At 45.4% G+C, this 12,898-nt stretch overlaps 1 protein-coding gene across 2 annotated transcripts in view; it reads left to right on the plus strand.

Moving 5' to 3' along the window:
• The window catches only part of SZT2 (SZT2 subunit of KICSTOR complex), a 52,434-nt gene that overhangs the window by 3,811 nt on the left and 35,725 nt on the right, over positions 1-12,898 (plus strand). For both annotated transcript variants that reach the window (XM_014307889.1, XM_031058679.1), the window contains exons 5-13: positions 1,077-1,236; positions 1,685-1,791; positions 1,950-2,160; positions 3,197-3,367; positions 8,419-8,650; positions 9,309-9,438; positions 10,667-10,809; positions 11,402-11,554; positions 11,904-12,018. In XM_014307889.1, coding sequence (XP_014163364.1) covers positions 1,077-1,236; positions 1,685-1,791; positions 1,950-2,160; positions 3,197-3,367; positions 8,419-8,650; positions 9,309-9,438; positions 10,667-10,809; positions 11,402-11,554; positions 11,904-12,018 — 1,422 coding nt within the window. The remainder of the gene's footprint in view (positions 1-1,076; positions 1,237-1,684; positions 1,792-1,949; positions 2,161-3,196; positions 3,368-8,418; positions 8,651-9,308; positions 9,439-10,666; positions 10,810-11,401; positions 11,555-11,903; positions 12,019-12,898) is intronic.

Raw genomic sequence — 12,898 nt, forward strand, 5'->3', positions numbered from 1 at the left:
CTCATGGTAAACTACCCTGTAACTTCTTCCATGCAAATGGAGGAGAGAGACGCTCTTGCAGGCCAGAGGGACTGGTGAGTCCTGCCACAGGCTGTGGGGTGGAGGTGGGAGGCCCCAGGGGAAGGGCAGGGACTGAAACTTTTTTCACTTTTGAAGTTGCACTTGCTGTATCATTGTTAACAAGTGTCTGAATTTAAGGCATCTGACAAATTAAAGTGATGGACAGTCAATATTTTTTGCTCACAGGCACAGGCTGCTCCCATTTGTGCATAGCAAAAGTTTAGTTAGTTCTAGTTTTATTTTCCCAGCTCCAATCATCTCTAGCTTTGTAGAGGGAGGGGGTCTCAGCCCTTCTGTGCATTATCAGTAAAAACAAAGCCATGTTTTATTACAGGGTTGGACTGCCAGAGCCTTGTGGGGATTAAAGGACTATGAATACAGTAGGTTTCTCACTGGTGTAATTATACAAATTTCAGGCTTTGCCTAGGGGATATTTTTCATAGAAGGTGCAGAAGCTTACCTGCATTTGTTTATATCAACACTGCATAATGAGAGCCATTTGAGTTAAATGCATAGACACTAGACTTTGTCTTTAGGAGGCTCCTTGCCCCCTCTGCTGCAGAGTTTCATAACTGAGATGCAGCTGCCTCTGCCTCTCCAGTGTTTCTGGGCTGAATATAGTAGATTAGGTAGATGCTGAATAGCTGCAGCTTCTAAATGACAGGGGGAGAAAGAGGTATTCACATCTCTTTAACTGGGAACTGCTTTGCTCCACAGAGGAGTTTTAGGGACCCCAAAGTGACCCAAATTTCCCCTTCTATTAGAAATCAGCTTAATATAAAGCTCTGAGCATGCTGTCCCTCCACCTTCAAGCAGCCTTGCCTAGCTGTTCTAAGGGGCCCAAGTGACCAGGATTTTAAGAGCACCTGGAAGTTAAAGCTACAGATGGAGTCTGCTGCAGTGCTCCAGGGTACCATGGAACTGCCAGACTGAAGGTATTTGGAAGAGTGAGAACTAGAGTTGAGCTGAAATCTGCCCCATGGGGCCTTGTGGGGTTTTTTTTTTAACTTTTCCAGGTGGATTTATCCCCCCTGAGCCAAGAGAGCCCTGGTGACGTGCAGGAGTCATCTGGGAGGAAGCCCAGTGTGTCTGTGGTCACTGCTGATGTTGGCCTGGTCAGCATGGTCCGGCAAGGGATCCTGGCCCTGCAGCTGCTGCCCTCCAACTCCAGCGCAGGTTGGCTGCGTCCTCGGGGTTAAGGTTGGCCTGGTTGTTTGTGAAGGGTTGTGTTCCTCCTGCCATAGGCTGAGGTTAATGTTATAAGGGCTGGTGTGTGCATGGACCTTTCTGTTAGGGATGAAATTTCAACTGAGACATTTACCCTGCATTCTGGGGGAAAATTTTTCTGGTGGTGGGAATGGGGAGGACCACACTGTGCCAAGTGCTGTGTGTCAGTGTTGGGGAGTCTGTGAGGCAGCACAGCTGTGACTGTGGTTCAGGGCAACCTGGGGTGTGAAGAGCTGTGCCTTTTCTGCGTGCTGTGCTGTACCTAATCAGGATGTTTGCTCAGCCTCAGGATTTTCCTTCTACTTTTGCTCTGCCTAAACTTTGTCTGGTAGATTTCCTGGGAGAATGATAGCTGTTTGAGATGGAAGATGGCACTAAGGTGCTGCCTTGTTTACAGGTATTATAATAATTACGGATGGTGTGACCAGTGTCCCTGACGTGGCTGTGTGTGAGACTTTACTGAACCAGCTGCGCAGTGGCACTGTGGCCTGCTCCTTTGTGCAGGTATGTCTGCTGCTACAGTGTGGGTACCAAAGGGACAGAGGTGAGTTGGTGATGGTGGCATTCGCCTCCAGAGGAGAAGTGTGGGTTCTTGACCAGCTGTTTGCTTTGTTCTCAGCACTGCTGTTCTCTCTCAGGTGTCTCCTTTGTCCATCCCATAGGTGGGCGGTGTCTACTCCTATGATTGCAGCTTTGGACACGTTCCCAATGTGGAACTGATGAAATTCATTGCCATGGCCACTTTTGGTGCTTACCTCTCTACATGCCCTGAGCTGGATCCCCTGAGCCTGGATCTGAATGTGTATCACAAGGCATTTCTGCTGTACTCCTTTCTGCGTACGGGGGAGTCCCTGAATCCAGAATATTACTGTGGTGAGGAATGTGCATGTTCTTGTTCCAGTAGATGGATGTCTTTGAGCACCTCTCTTTGGGATGACTCCCCAGGCTTGATTATGCTGATACTCTCCCTTGTCATGCCTTCTATAGGCTGTGGGCACAATGGGTCACACAGCCTCCCCTCTGGGTTCCAGGAATTGGGTGGACCAGGGAAAACAAACGTCCCATTTTCCACCATTCCTCTAGCTCAGCAATCTGCAGTTAGGCCCACTGTGTTGGGACGTGGAGGGGGTTGGAAGCTCTTGCTCACCCTTCTGTGCACGCTGGCTAGCTTGCAGGTGGGGATGTTCTGGAGAGCTTGTCCTAACAGGGCTTGCAGATGGTGGTTTGGATTGAAAAACTAGACCCCTGAGAACTGTCCCAAGTGCCTCTCCTGGTTGTTCTTATTTTGTGACTGTTAGTGACTGAGAGTGTGCCAAGAGAGATTAGTTTAGTTACCAGTAAGACATGGAGACACCCTTTCATGTCCCAGTGATATGCTGGTGCCATCTGCTCTTTCTGTAACTTGGCAGCAGAAGCCACATTAAGTGGCAAGTTTGAAGAGAACTGGCTTGGGACTTGAAAATGTTGAATCTTAAAAAGATCAGCTGTTAGTGGTTTAAGCTCCACATCCTGATACCTTTTAAAAAGCACCTGGGAGCTCAGGGTTTTCCAGGGAAATCAGTAAAGCCCCAAAGCTTGCTGTGTATGACTGTTGAAACAGATGTGCAGTTTCTGCCTGTCTAGGCTGAATGTGGAATTCCAGCGCGTGCCTTGTCACAGAAGCTGTCCGAGAGGAAGCAGTGCCTGACACCGCACCCTGTCCCTTTCCCAGGCCTCTTGGCCACACTAATGAACCTGTTTGCAGTATTGCAAAATCGGGAGTGAGTGTAGGTGGTGCCTGAAGGATGTACTGTTCCTCAGGCGAGCAAGTGTTCCTGGCAGCTTATATGAAGCTGTTGGGGAGACCTGTTCCTACAGGATGGGGCTCAGGGGAGCTGCTCCCTCACAAACCCATCTCTGCCATTTGCAGTGTCCCAGCACAGGCTGTTCAACGAGCACCTGGTGTCTGCAAGCAGCAACCCTGCTCTGGCGATGCGGAGGAAGAAGCACACGGAGAAGGAGGTGCATGCTGACCTCGTCAGCATCGTTTCGGTCCGGCTGCGCGAGGGCTACAGCATCCGGGAGGTCAACATCACCAAAGGTGACTGCTGCCTTGGGGGCTGGACACAGCTGGGGCTCTGTTCTCAGCTGCTGAGAGGAAAGCACTGGTCTGCTGTCTCAGCAGTGATGGTGTTGTGGAGGAAGGAGCTATTTTCCCCAAACTCTGTTTTCATGAATAATTGCCTGATGTAGGGCTGCCCAATATTGTGTGGTTATGCCCTTGCCAGGCTCATCCTCTGGGGAGGGACAGCCAGTGATGCTCTGTATCTTGGAAGTGATTCCCCACAACTGAAGAGAAACTAGTGACTGGGGTTTGCAGAATTTTTTTGGGATTTCATCTGTAGTTCTCCTTTTTTTCATCCCTTTCTATTCTCTGCTAGATGCACTCCAAAATACTCACATGAAGTTGAGCCCTTTGGTACAACAGACTTAATGCCTCCAAACTACAGTCTTCCAAAAGAAGAAATTGGGCAAAACAAGGATATTGTTAGGTGAAAATGTCAGATCAGTTAGGACCATAACCAATTCTAGAAGACTATGAAACCTTCCAGTGATCCTGTTCTCTTACCTGACTCACTAGACATGGCACCTGGAGTGTGAGAACTAGCTGCTGGCTGGGGACCTTGAGGAGTTTGATTATCCTTAGGAGTGCCAGTAAATCCCACCTAAATTTCTATCTCCAGCCATGACTAGTGATAATACTTTAACTGAAGGGGAGATGAAAAAATCCAAAAGCAAGCTTGTTAGTACTCTAGAATGTGTTTTATATCAGACAATCATTCTGTGATCTAACTCCAAAACCATTCTAAACTTGCCATGTGATGTTTTCTGTGAATTTACCGTGATCTGTCTGAAAAACATATAAATCCCTTCTGCCCCTGCTCTGGTTGGAAGACTGTCCCAGAACTTCCTTGCTCTTTCTTTAGCTTCCGTTCTAAACTCCCCAAGGCCAAGCTAGACCTGTGTGACTATTATCTTTAATTAACTTTATCCTCCTTCTCTGACTTGCACAAACATATTTAACAACATCTTTCTCCTTTTAACCTACCTTTTGGCAGGTTAATATTAAGCAAGCCAATATTTCACCTTTCTTTTGTAAGGGCAGGCTGTGTTGTTTATTCAGGTTAATAGCTCTTATATTTTTTCCCTTAAGTTGTTTTCTTTTCAGTTTGATCTCACATTTCTCAAAACAGTTGATAAGAGTGCAGTAAGTGTGGTTTAATCAATGCCTTGTTCAGCAGTGTTAATATTTCCCTGCTTCTGAAGTAGAATACCAAATCTGATAGATGGGGAATCACGTGGACTTTCTCCATGACTATATTGCAGAAATCCTTGAGTCTTTCACACACCTTTTCTTTCAGCTGATGAGTCCTTGGGGGTGTTTTTTGGGTTTTGTTTGTTTAGTAGTCCCTAAATGTGCTGTCTTTCATGTGATATTACTCCTAAGTTTATCTTGCTCAGTTCTCCTACCTGTTCCTCTGTGATACCTGGCAATTTTAGTTCATTTGCCTTGATGCATCTTACAAACTGCATGGATCTAAATCACCTTTTTGGGGGGAAGATTGCTAGCAATCATATTAGGTGGTAATTCTTAAAGTTGGTCTTATATGAATCTCTCTAGTTTCTTGTTTCAAGAAGTTTCTGTTAAAAGTAATTCTTGTTTCAGGAATTTTCTGCTAAATTTTCCAAGTGAGACGACAGCTGTTCTAGTAATGTCTGCAGGTTGTTTTCACTAATGTAGGTGAGGCATGAGATTACTTCCCTTAAATCCAGGCAGATGAGATCCATTGCATTCTCCTTGGCTAGGAATGTCTGTGAAACAGTGTGAAAAGTCCATTCCTGTCCTCAGTGTCTTTTATTCTTCTGTGCACAAGTTCACTTACAGCTTGAACAGTGCTGGATAAAAAGCCTTTCTCTTTAATCTGGCAGCAATGCTGAAGTGTTTTTGGTGACTGTGTAGTCCTGTATAGAAATGCTGGAAGAGCATTCACCAGGTATGAATCATTCAAAAAGCAGTCAGACAAGTTCATGTTGTATCTTTTTGAACGAAGGTATAGCTACAACCTCTGGGACAGGATATTGTAAAGCAGTGAATTCCTGCACTCTGGAGGAATGTATTAAAAATATCACCATGTGTTACCATGCTCCCTGCATTTTCCTCCAGGTATTTGCCTGCTGGCTTTTACTCCTTGGAATGCTAAATGGATTGGTCCCCCATTTTTACAAGAGCAGAGAGCAGAAGAGCAGCTGCTGGATCAGAGTGACCTTCTGTGGTGAATAACTATGGGCAGGTGTACAGGGAGGAGTAAGAGCAAGATAAACACGCATGATAATAATCTCCATTCTTCTTTACTTTTTTCTTTCTTTGAAGCCAGAAATAATTTCTGTGTATTTTTTAAGAAGAAATTTTAAAATGAAATGTCAGAGGTTTCAAAAACATGGAGTGTATTTCTATGCAGCCTTCAGACTAGTAGCAGATAATGTTACTTAATACTTGGGAAAGGCTAAATGCTCTAGGGAGTTGGTGAAAAATTTGCTGAACTAACAGGTTAAAGTAGAGTTGAGAAATTATTCAAGACATTTAGACATTCAGCACTGCCTTTGCTAAGGAAAAGCATGTTTGGCTAATCAGGGTTCTCTGAGCCATTCTACAGAGAAGTGTATAACAAAGAACAGTTAATTAACCTGGATTGCCAAAACTTGCCAATTAAAGACTGTTAAGGAGCCAGCTGGCTGTGAAGCAAGAGGAAAAAAGTGCAGCTGTGGACTTTGAAACTGTCAGTTTTCTCCTTCACTTTACCAAAACCAAAATAGAATAAAAAGCTAGCTTTGTGCTCAGAGTTGCCTGGAGAGGTTGTTTGTGATATTTATAAGTACTCTGGTTACCCTCACTGTTTGATTTTTAAATATTTAGGTATTTAGGAGGCAACTTGGTTATTTAGGAATGCAGAAGTGCACGTGAAGAGGAAAGGATTGGAAGGTGTGGAAAGGAAAGAAGCTTCGGGGTCATGGTGTGTAATGGAGCCCAGTTCTTTTACTTTCTGGGACATCATTGGGGGATCTCCCTCTGTAACAAAAAAAAAAATTCTCGCTGACCATTTTGTGTTGAGGGCAGCCTGGAGGACAGTTTTCAAAATATAGTCTTCCTCTGTGAATCAGTCCAGCACCAAAACTGGCTGGGCGCTAGCTGAGCAGTGAGAATGGCTGTTCTCTAGTGACAGGAATCAGGAAGACAAAGTGAGCTTTCTGAAAAAATCAGAGCTGGACGTTGTGAAGGAAATCAAAGTAGAAAAAATTTTATTTGCTATTAACTCAGGAACCAGAAAGATAGTGCTTTGTAGTAAAAAAACCCTAAAGATTAATCTAGATGTAACTTCAAACTAAGTAAATATTTTGCCTGCATTTTTAGTTTTGCTTGTGTGGGATCACAGGAGTGAAGCCAGAATGACTAATCGAAACAGAAGTGGAAGTAGGAAATATTTTCATTTGTGATCTAAGCAAAAATGTGGGAATTTACTTGTCATGTTTGCTGTTGATGAAGTAGAAAAGCTTTATTATGAGAACCAAAATGTTGTGCAGAAAGCAATGGATGAGCCCTAAAGCAATAAAAGCGAGGTGACAGTATGAAATAAAAGGAGATGAATCTATAAATTCTTGTTTAGCTTCTCTGATAAACAAGACAATCTTCATAGGAAACAACAGATGGTGCAGTCCTGGCAAGTGCATTTGTGGTAACACAAACCATCCATTGTAGAAAATATTACTGACTTTAAATAAAATCCTACTAATCCCCCAGATTAAGTACAGGTAAAATACAGTATACACTTTTGATCATCTTTGTTCAAGAAAGGTGAATTCTTAAGGTGCAGGAAGGTCTGGGTGTGTTAAGGGGAATGAATGTTCTGCCGCAGCAACAGCTGAAGCTGGGTATGGATTTCTTAGTACTGCACACTCCTTGTCAATGTTATGGAAATGAAGTTCCTCAGAATAAAATAATTAATCAAAAGAACAACCAAGCATGAATTTGGCATGTACTCTGGAAGGATTTTTCTAAACGTTGATGGGGTAAGAGTACTTGGAGGGTGCCTCCCTGCAGGGACCATGAGAGCAAAAAGATGGCTTTAAAGTGGAGCTCAATCAGCCCATGAAGGGGGTGGCATGATGTGCCTATGACAGCAGCAAATGCAACTCTGCAGGAAACAGAGCATCCAGGCTGATGATCTGTTCAGAAGGTTTCCAGCACATCCAATCACTTATCACACAAACCCTGCAAGTCTGGCAAACTATAGAGCAGGCTGGACATAGAATACATGATGGAGCAGTTGAAATCACAGCGTGGTCATGTGTTTCCCTGGGATGTTTCAGTACAAATACACATGCACAGTCAGCAGGAGTGGGATAGTTCTCTGCTCTTTTGGCTCAGTGAGGCCTGCTGTCAGGTGTTTCTGTTAATCTTGTTAGACAGGCTCGCTTAAAGGAAAAAGTAAAAAGAAGAGTAGGTGAATATTAATTCTTAACATCTTAACTCTGGGAAGAGAAGGTAAACATGGTGAGAAGCTTTGAAGATTGTATTTCATGCAATCTAGAATTTCAGTCTGTGCAGGATGAGTAGAGATTAATTCAAAAATTAGGCCTCATCTTCCAGGTTGTTTGTGATTTGTGTCCATCAGATAGGTGTGTTTCTGCAATGGGATGCATTAACTCTGCAGTGTGGATGACAAAACTTTATAGTTGAATGGCCCTGCTCATCTGTGCAAAAAACCAGTTTTCTTGGAAACAAAGACGAGGCTGTGAAGAAGAGAGGCCATTGCAAATGTCAGCACCTCCTCTGAGTTTCAGTTACCTTCTCTAGTGTAGGTAGTACATGTACATTTCAAGAATTGCAAACTCTTTGCCAAGTGCTTCAGTGCAAGCAAAGCCTCCCTCAGTTGGAGAGGAGAGAGAGTGACCAGCTAAAGCAAACAGTTGTTAGATTGCTTTGTTCCCCTCAGCAATCAAACAATCTCATGGTACTCATAAATCCCTGGTCAGAGATAATGCTCAGATGTGTGCAGGGCAAGCACCTGAACTTTCTCTTCTGCTCCCATGCAGGTGGGTCTCAGCTGGAGGTGAAACTGGTGCTGCTTTGGAAGCATAACATGAGGATTGAATACTTAGCTGTGACACCCTGGCCCCTGGACCCATCAAAACGCAGCACTTGGGTGGAAGTGACAATGGAGGGGAGCTATGACATTTTGCACGACATCAGCTGCACCATGAGGAAGCCCATCACCAGTCTGTACCGCACCACAGTCATCCGGCGCTTCTGGAACACCCTGCAGAGGTGAGCTGCACCATGCCCAGCAGTTTCCAATGCCACCAAGTAATTCCTTCCTTGGCATGCTAGGATGAGGGTTTTGCAGGTGGCCATCCCAAACCAGGGTTCGAAAGGAATGTGCTCTGAGGAAGGGGCATGACTCATGACTGATTACAAGCTTGCTGTCTAGCCAAGGAAAAGATTTCAATTGGTCTGTGATCTAGTTTGTAAGAATGCTTCAGGGTAAAGGTATTGCTGCTCTTGGATCTGGATCCTGGGATGCAAACCTTGCCTCTGACTGCCATCCCATGGAGGTCATGTGTTCTTATAGCACACCCGTGCAGCTGCATGGTCACACTGGGAGCAGCAAACAATCACACGTGTCTCTGGGGCTGAAGTGCTTGTGGGTCACAACTGTTTCCTGGCCAGGGTGACTGTTACTCCCAGCTATCCAGCAGATTCCTCTTCTAGCACTTAATTTCCAGCTCTGATTATCCTCTGTATGTGTGAGGCTTCTACACTGGAGCCCCTTTAACACATGGAATCACAGCACTCCCTGTAAAGCTCTGTTGGTGTAGATGGGCTCCCAGGATACAGAGAGTGATGTGTGTGCAAGCCCAGGGCTGACTGGGGCAGCAAGGGGGAGAGCGTGGGCTTTTGTGGCTAACTGCCTCTTCTTTTCCAGCATCAACCAAACAGATCAGATGTTGGTACATCTGCAGTCTTTTGACACAGTCCCAGAACACTTTACCATTCCTGAGAGCACCAAGAATGGGGTGCCCCTCTTCTACATCCCCCCAGGCTCCACCACTCCGGTATGTTCCCTCTCTCTCTGTTTAACATGGGGCAGGCTGTCTCCCCTGCCTATTCTTGTACTCAGGCTTAATCTCTTGCTTATCTTGTCTTCATCTTATCCTGCCCAGTCAGAGAGTTCAGGTGTGGTGCAGAGAGCATCCCATGCCATACATTTTCCCCTCTGAGACATCACCCTATGTCCTAATTGTTGCAGCTACACCTCTAAGCCCAGCAGCAAGTCTCCTAAGTGTGCTGTGAAACCTTCTCCTGCAGTGCTGTGGTGTGTTAGACTGATGGGAAGGCTGACACATTTGCTTTTGCTGTGCCTTTTCAGTGGATACCCCATAGGCATTGAGCTGCTGCTGGCTGTGCAGCCAGTGCCCTGGAGACGTAGCTCAGTACTGTCAGGTGAAGATGCACGATGTGCTGAATAGTTGTTTAATAGGCTCATTGCTCTGAGCACTCATGTGGAAGGTGCAAGAGAGATACTTGTCATCTGCACAGCAGAACTAAACAAAATATGAGCTAATAGTTTCCACTGCAAAATTCAAACTCATTGAAACTCACTAAGCAGGAGAGCCAGCATATTATCTGTTCCCTGCCACCAGTGTCCTTGGCATAGATGGAAGAGGACTAGCAGATCTTAAGGCTAGGGGAGCTTTACCTTCAGAGAACTATCCCTTTTATTTTATTGCCTTAAGCTCTTTTTTAGGTTTGCCTAGTGCATTTTCCCTATGCAGGGCTATGTATCCCACGGTATATCTGGAACATCCCATCTTATGGGTAACCACCACTGTATTTCTATGTCAGCAGAGTTGCTGTAGTTGGTGGAATCAATGTCACCATATAAACCTATCAGAGTTGCCCAATGCCACCTATTCTGGCACCCTATTTGCCTGAGCACTTTCAGATGAGTAATCTCAGTGTTTAATTACTTTGCTGACACAAGCCATATATCCCCCTCTCAATCAGAAGGCACACCATTACATATGCTATCTTTTTCACGGTTGATTTACTTGATGCTAAGTAGTTAAATTCCTAATTAACTTGACATTTCAGGAGCCTAATTTATTTTTGCTTACACTGTACTGCCTGTTTCAATGTGAGCACACTTACTCTGTTCAGAGGAAATTACCCAAAGCCAGAGATGTGACCTTCTTAGTCTGCAACAGCTCAGCTGCTGGAGAAATTCTTGCTCTCTCTGGGTGGAGAACTTTTGTGCTGAATATTGTCCCATCATTTTCTCAGGTATTATCTCTGCAGCACAGTGGTTCTGACTCAAGCCATTCCCAGTTTGCCTCCTACTGGAAGCCCATCCTTTCCATGGATGCCAACTTCTGGCAGAGGTGGCTGCACATGCATCGTATAGTCGTCCTTCTGGAGCATGACACGTATGTAATGGGCAGGGCTGAGCTGTGTGCTCACTGTGGGCCAGCCTGGGAAAACAGGGTGTCCAGGACTTGCAGCAGGTGCCTATGGCCCAGGGAAGGGTCTCACTTGTGGGGCCTGATGGATGCTAAAGGTTTGTTTATCTGAGAGGGGCAGTATGGTGGGAATTCATCTTTGATTGAAACAATAAACTGTTTCTCAAGTCCTTCTTGGGTTTTGATTTCCCAATTGCAGGGCATATGGGACCATTCATTTGGGAGCTAACCCACAGTTTGCTGCTGGAAAATGTCTTTCCCAAAAGCATTCCTTTCCCGAGGCTGGTCCTAGTTGCAGAGTAATGTGAATATCAGTCGTATATTGCATGGAGGGAGATAGGATACAAGGGATGTGCTCTCTGCAGTGTGGAAATCCCAGTGTACTCAGAAGTGTGACTCTCCCCAGTGTTTGATTAGAGGAGATGCTTATTCATTGGCTGCTGTGGAGGAAAAAAGGCTGATGGACCAGTCAGAGTAGGATGGATGTAGCAAAACCTCTGGGTTGTGGGGGAAGGAGAGATACTGCAGCTCTGAAATGACTGTGTGTCCCACCCTGCAGGCCTGTGCCCAAGCACCTGCACACGCCGGGCAACAACGGGCGCTACAGCACCATCCAGTGCCGCATCTCGCACTCGGCGCTCACCTCCCTGCTGCGCGACTGGAGCAGCTTCGTGCTGGTGGAGGGCTACTCCTATGTCAAGCTGATCCATGGGTGAGTGCTCTAAGCCAGTGCTGTGTGGGGAGCTGGGCCTGTGGCCAGACCAAGGAGCTGGTTAGACCAGTATGTGGCTATGGGCCTGAAGCAGACGTTTACAGGAGAGGATGAGAGCTAGACAAGGGGGTATGAAATCCTGCAGCTTCTGAACTGTTCCATTGTGTTCAGGTGCAGCCTGGAGGGAGAGGGAAGCCAGCTGAGGGGTTTCTGCATGCTAGAACCGATATGTGTTACTGTGAGGTTGTGTGCGCTGTTGGGCTCTGTGGAGCAGACCTCTGCTTGGTCTGCCATGTCAGAGCAGCAAGATCCATGCCATTTCAGCCTTGTCCTGATCCCTCCTCCATAGGTCTGAGGATCTTACCCCTTCCTCGTTCTATGTGGTACGAATCATCTCCAAAGCTCCCTGCATGGTTCTCCGGCTGGGCTTCCCCATTGGCACACCTGCACAGGCCAGGAACAAGGTGAGAGCTGCCTGTCTGCTTCATGGGGTAGGAGCAGAGCAAGAAGTTCTGAATGGGAAAATGAGGGGTAGATCACAGGCAACACTGTAGGCAGCTACCCTCTAATAACAACTACCACGTTAAGGCTTAGATGGGTTTGAATCTACTGTAACAGAAAGGGTCATTTGGGACAAACTTTGTTTGTTAAGTCTGTGAAAGATCTAAACCCAAAGACTGGAAGATCAATAGAATAGCTGGTCACATGGGTGTTTTTCCCACTGCTTAATTCAGTTGTGGGGCTTGAAATGACTCAGAGGTTATCTAGTCTATCCTTCTGACCAAAGCACAATCAATACCATCTGTAAAGAACAGCAGATACTTGTCTGACTCATCTGCAAAGACCTCTGTGATAGATGAACTACATGTTCCCTGGGCTATCTCTTCCAGTACGTGTACATTGAATCTATTGGGCAGGGAGGAAGTGAATAGTTAAAATGCAAACAATGCCCCACATAAGCAGTACAGGGAGAGAAAAAAATTAGTACCTAGGAAATGTTTTCAGGATAAAAGTCTGTCAGATAGACTTTAATAACTTTTTTTGTATCAAAATAAATGAGCTGCCCTAGTCAGATGCAAAAGGTGGAGTTGCTGTGTGAACTCATTCCCCAGTTATAATGGCTGAGACAAGTCTAAGTGTTCCTAGGTAAAGCATGAGAAAGATACCCTGCTATTAAACTGTGTGAACTTTTTAATATAAACAAGAGGTTTATCATTAAATCTAGATCTTTTATCTTGATGAAAGAAATCTTTGGTTTGTCTAGCTTAGCTTTAGTATTAGAGACTAGTCTGAGGAGAAGCTAACAAACATGGGGAGGGCCATCTCTTTCTGAGATAATGAACC

The sequence above is a fragment of the Geospiza fortis genome, unplaced genomic scaffold (genome assembly GCF_000277835.1).
Source record: "Geospiza fortis unplaced genomic scaffold, GeoFor_1.0 scaffold333, whole genome shotgun sequence".
Classification (NCBI taxonomy): Eukaryota; Metazoa; Chordata; class Aves; order Passeriformes; family Thraupidae; genus Geospiza; species Geospiza fortis.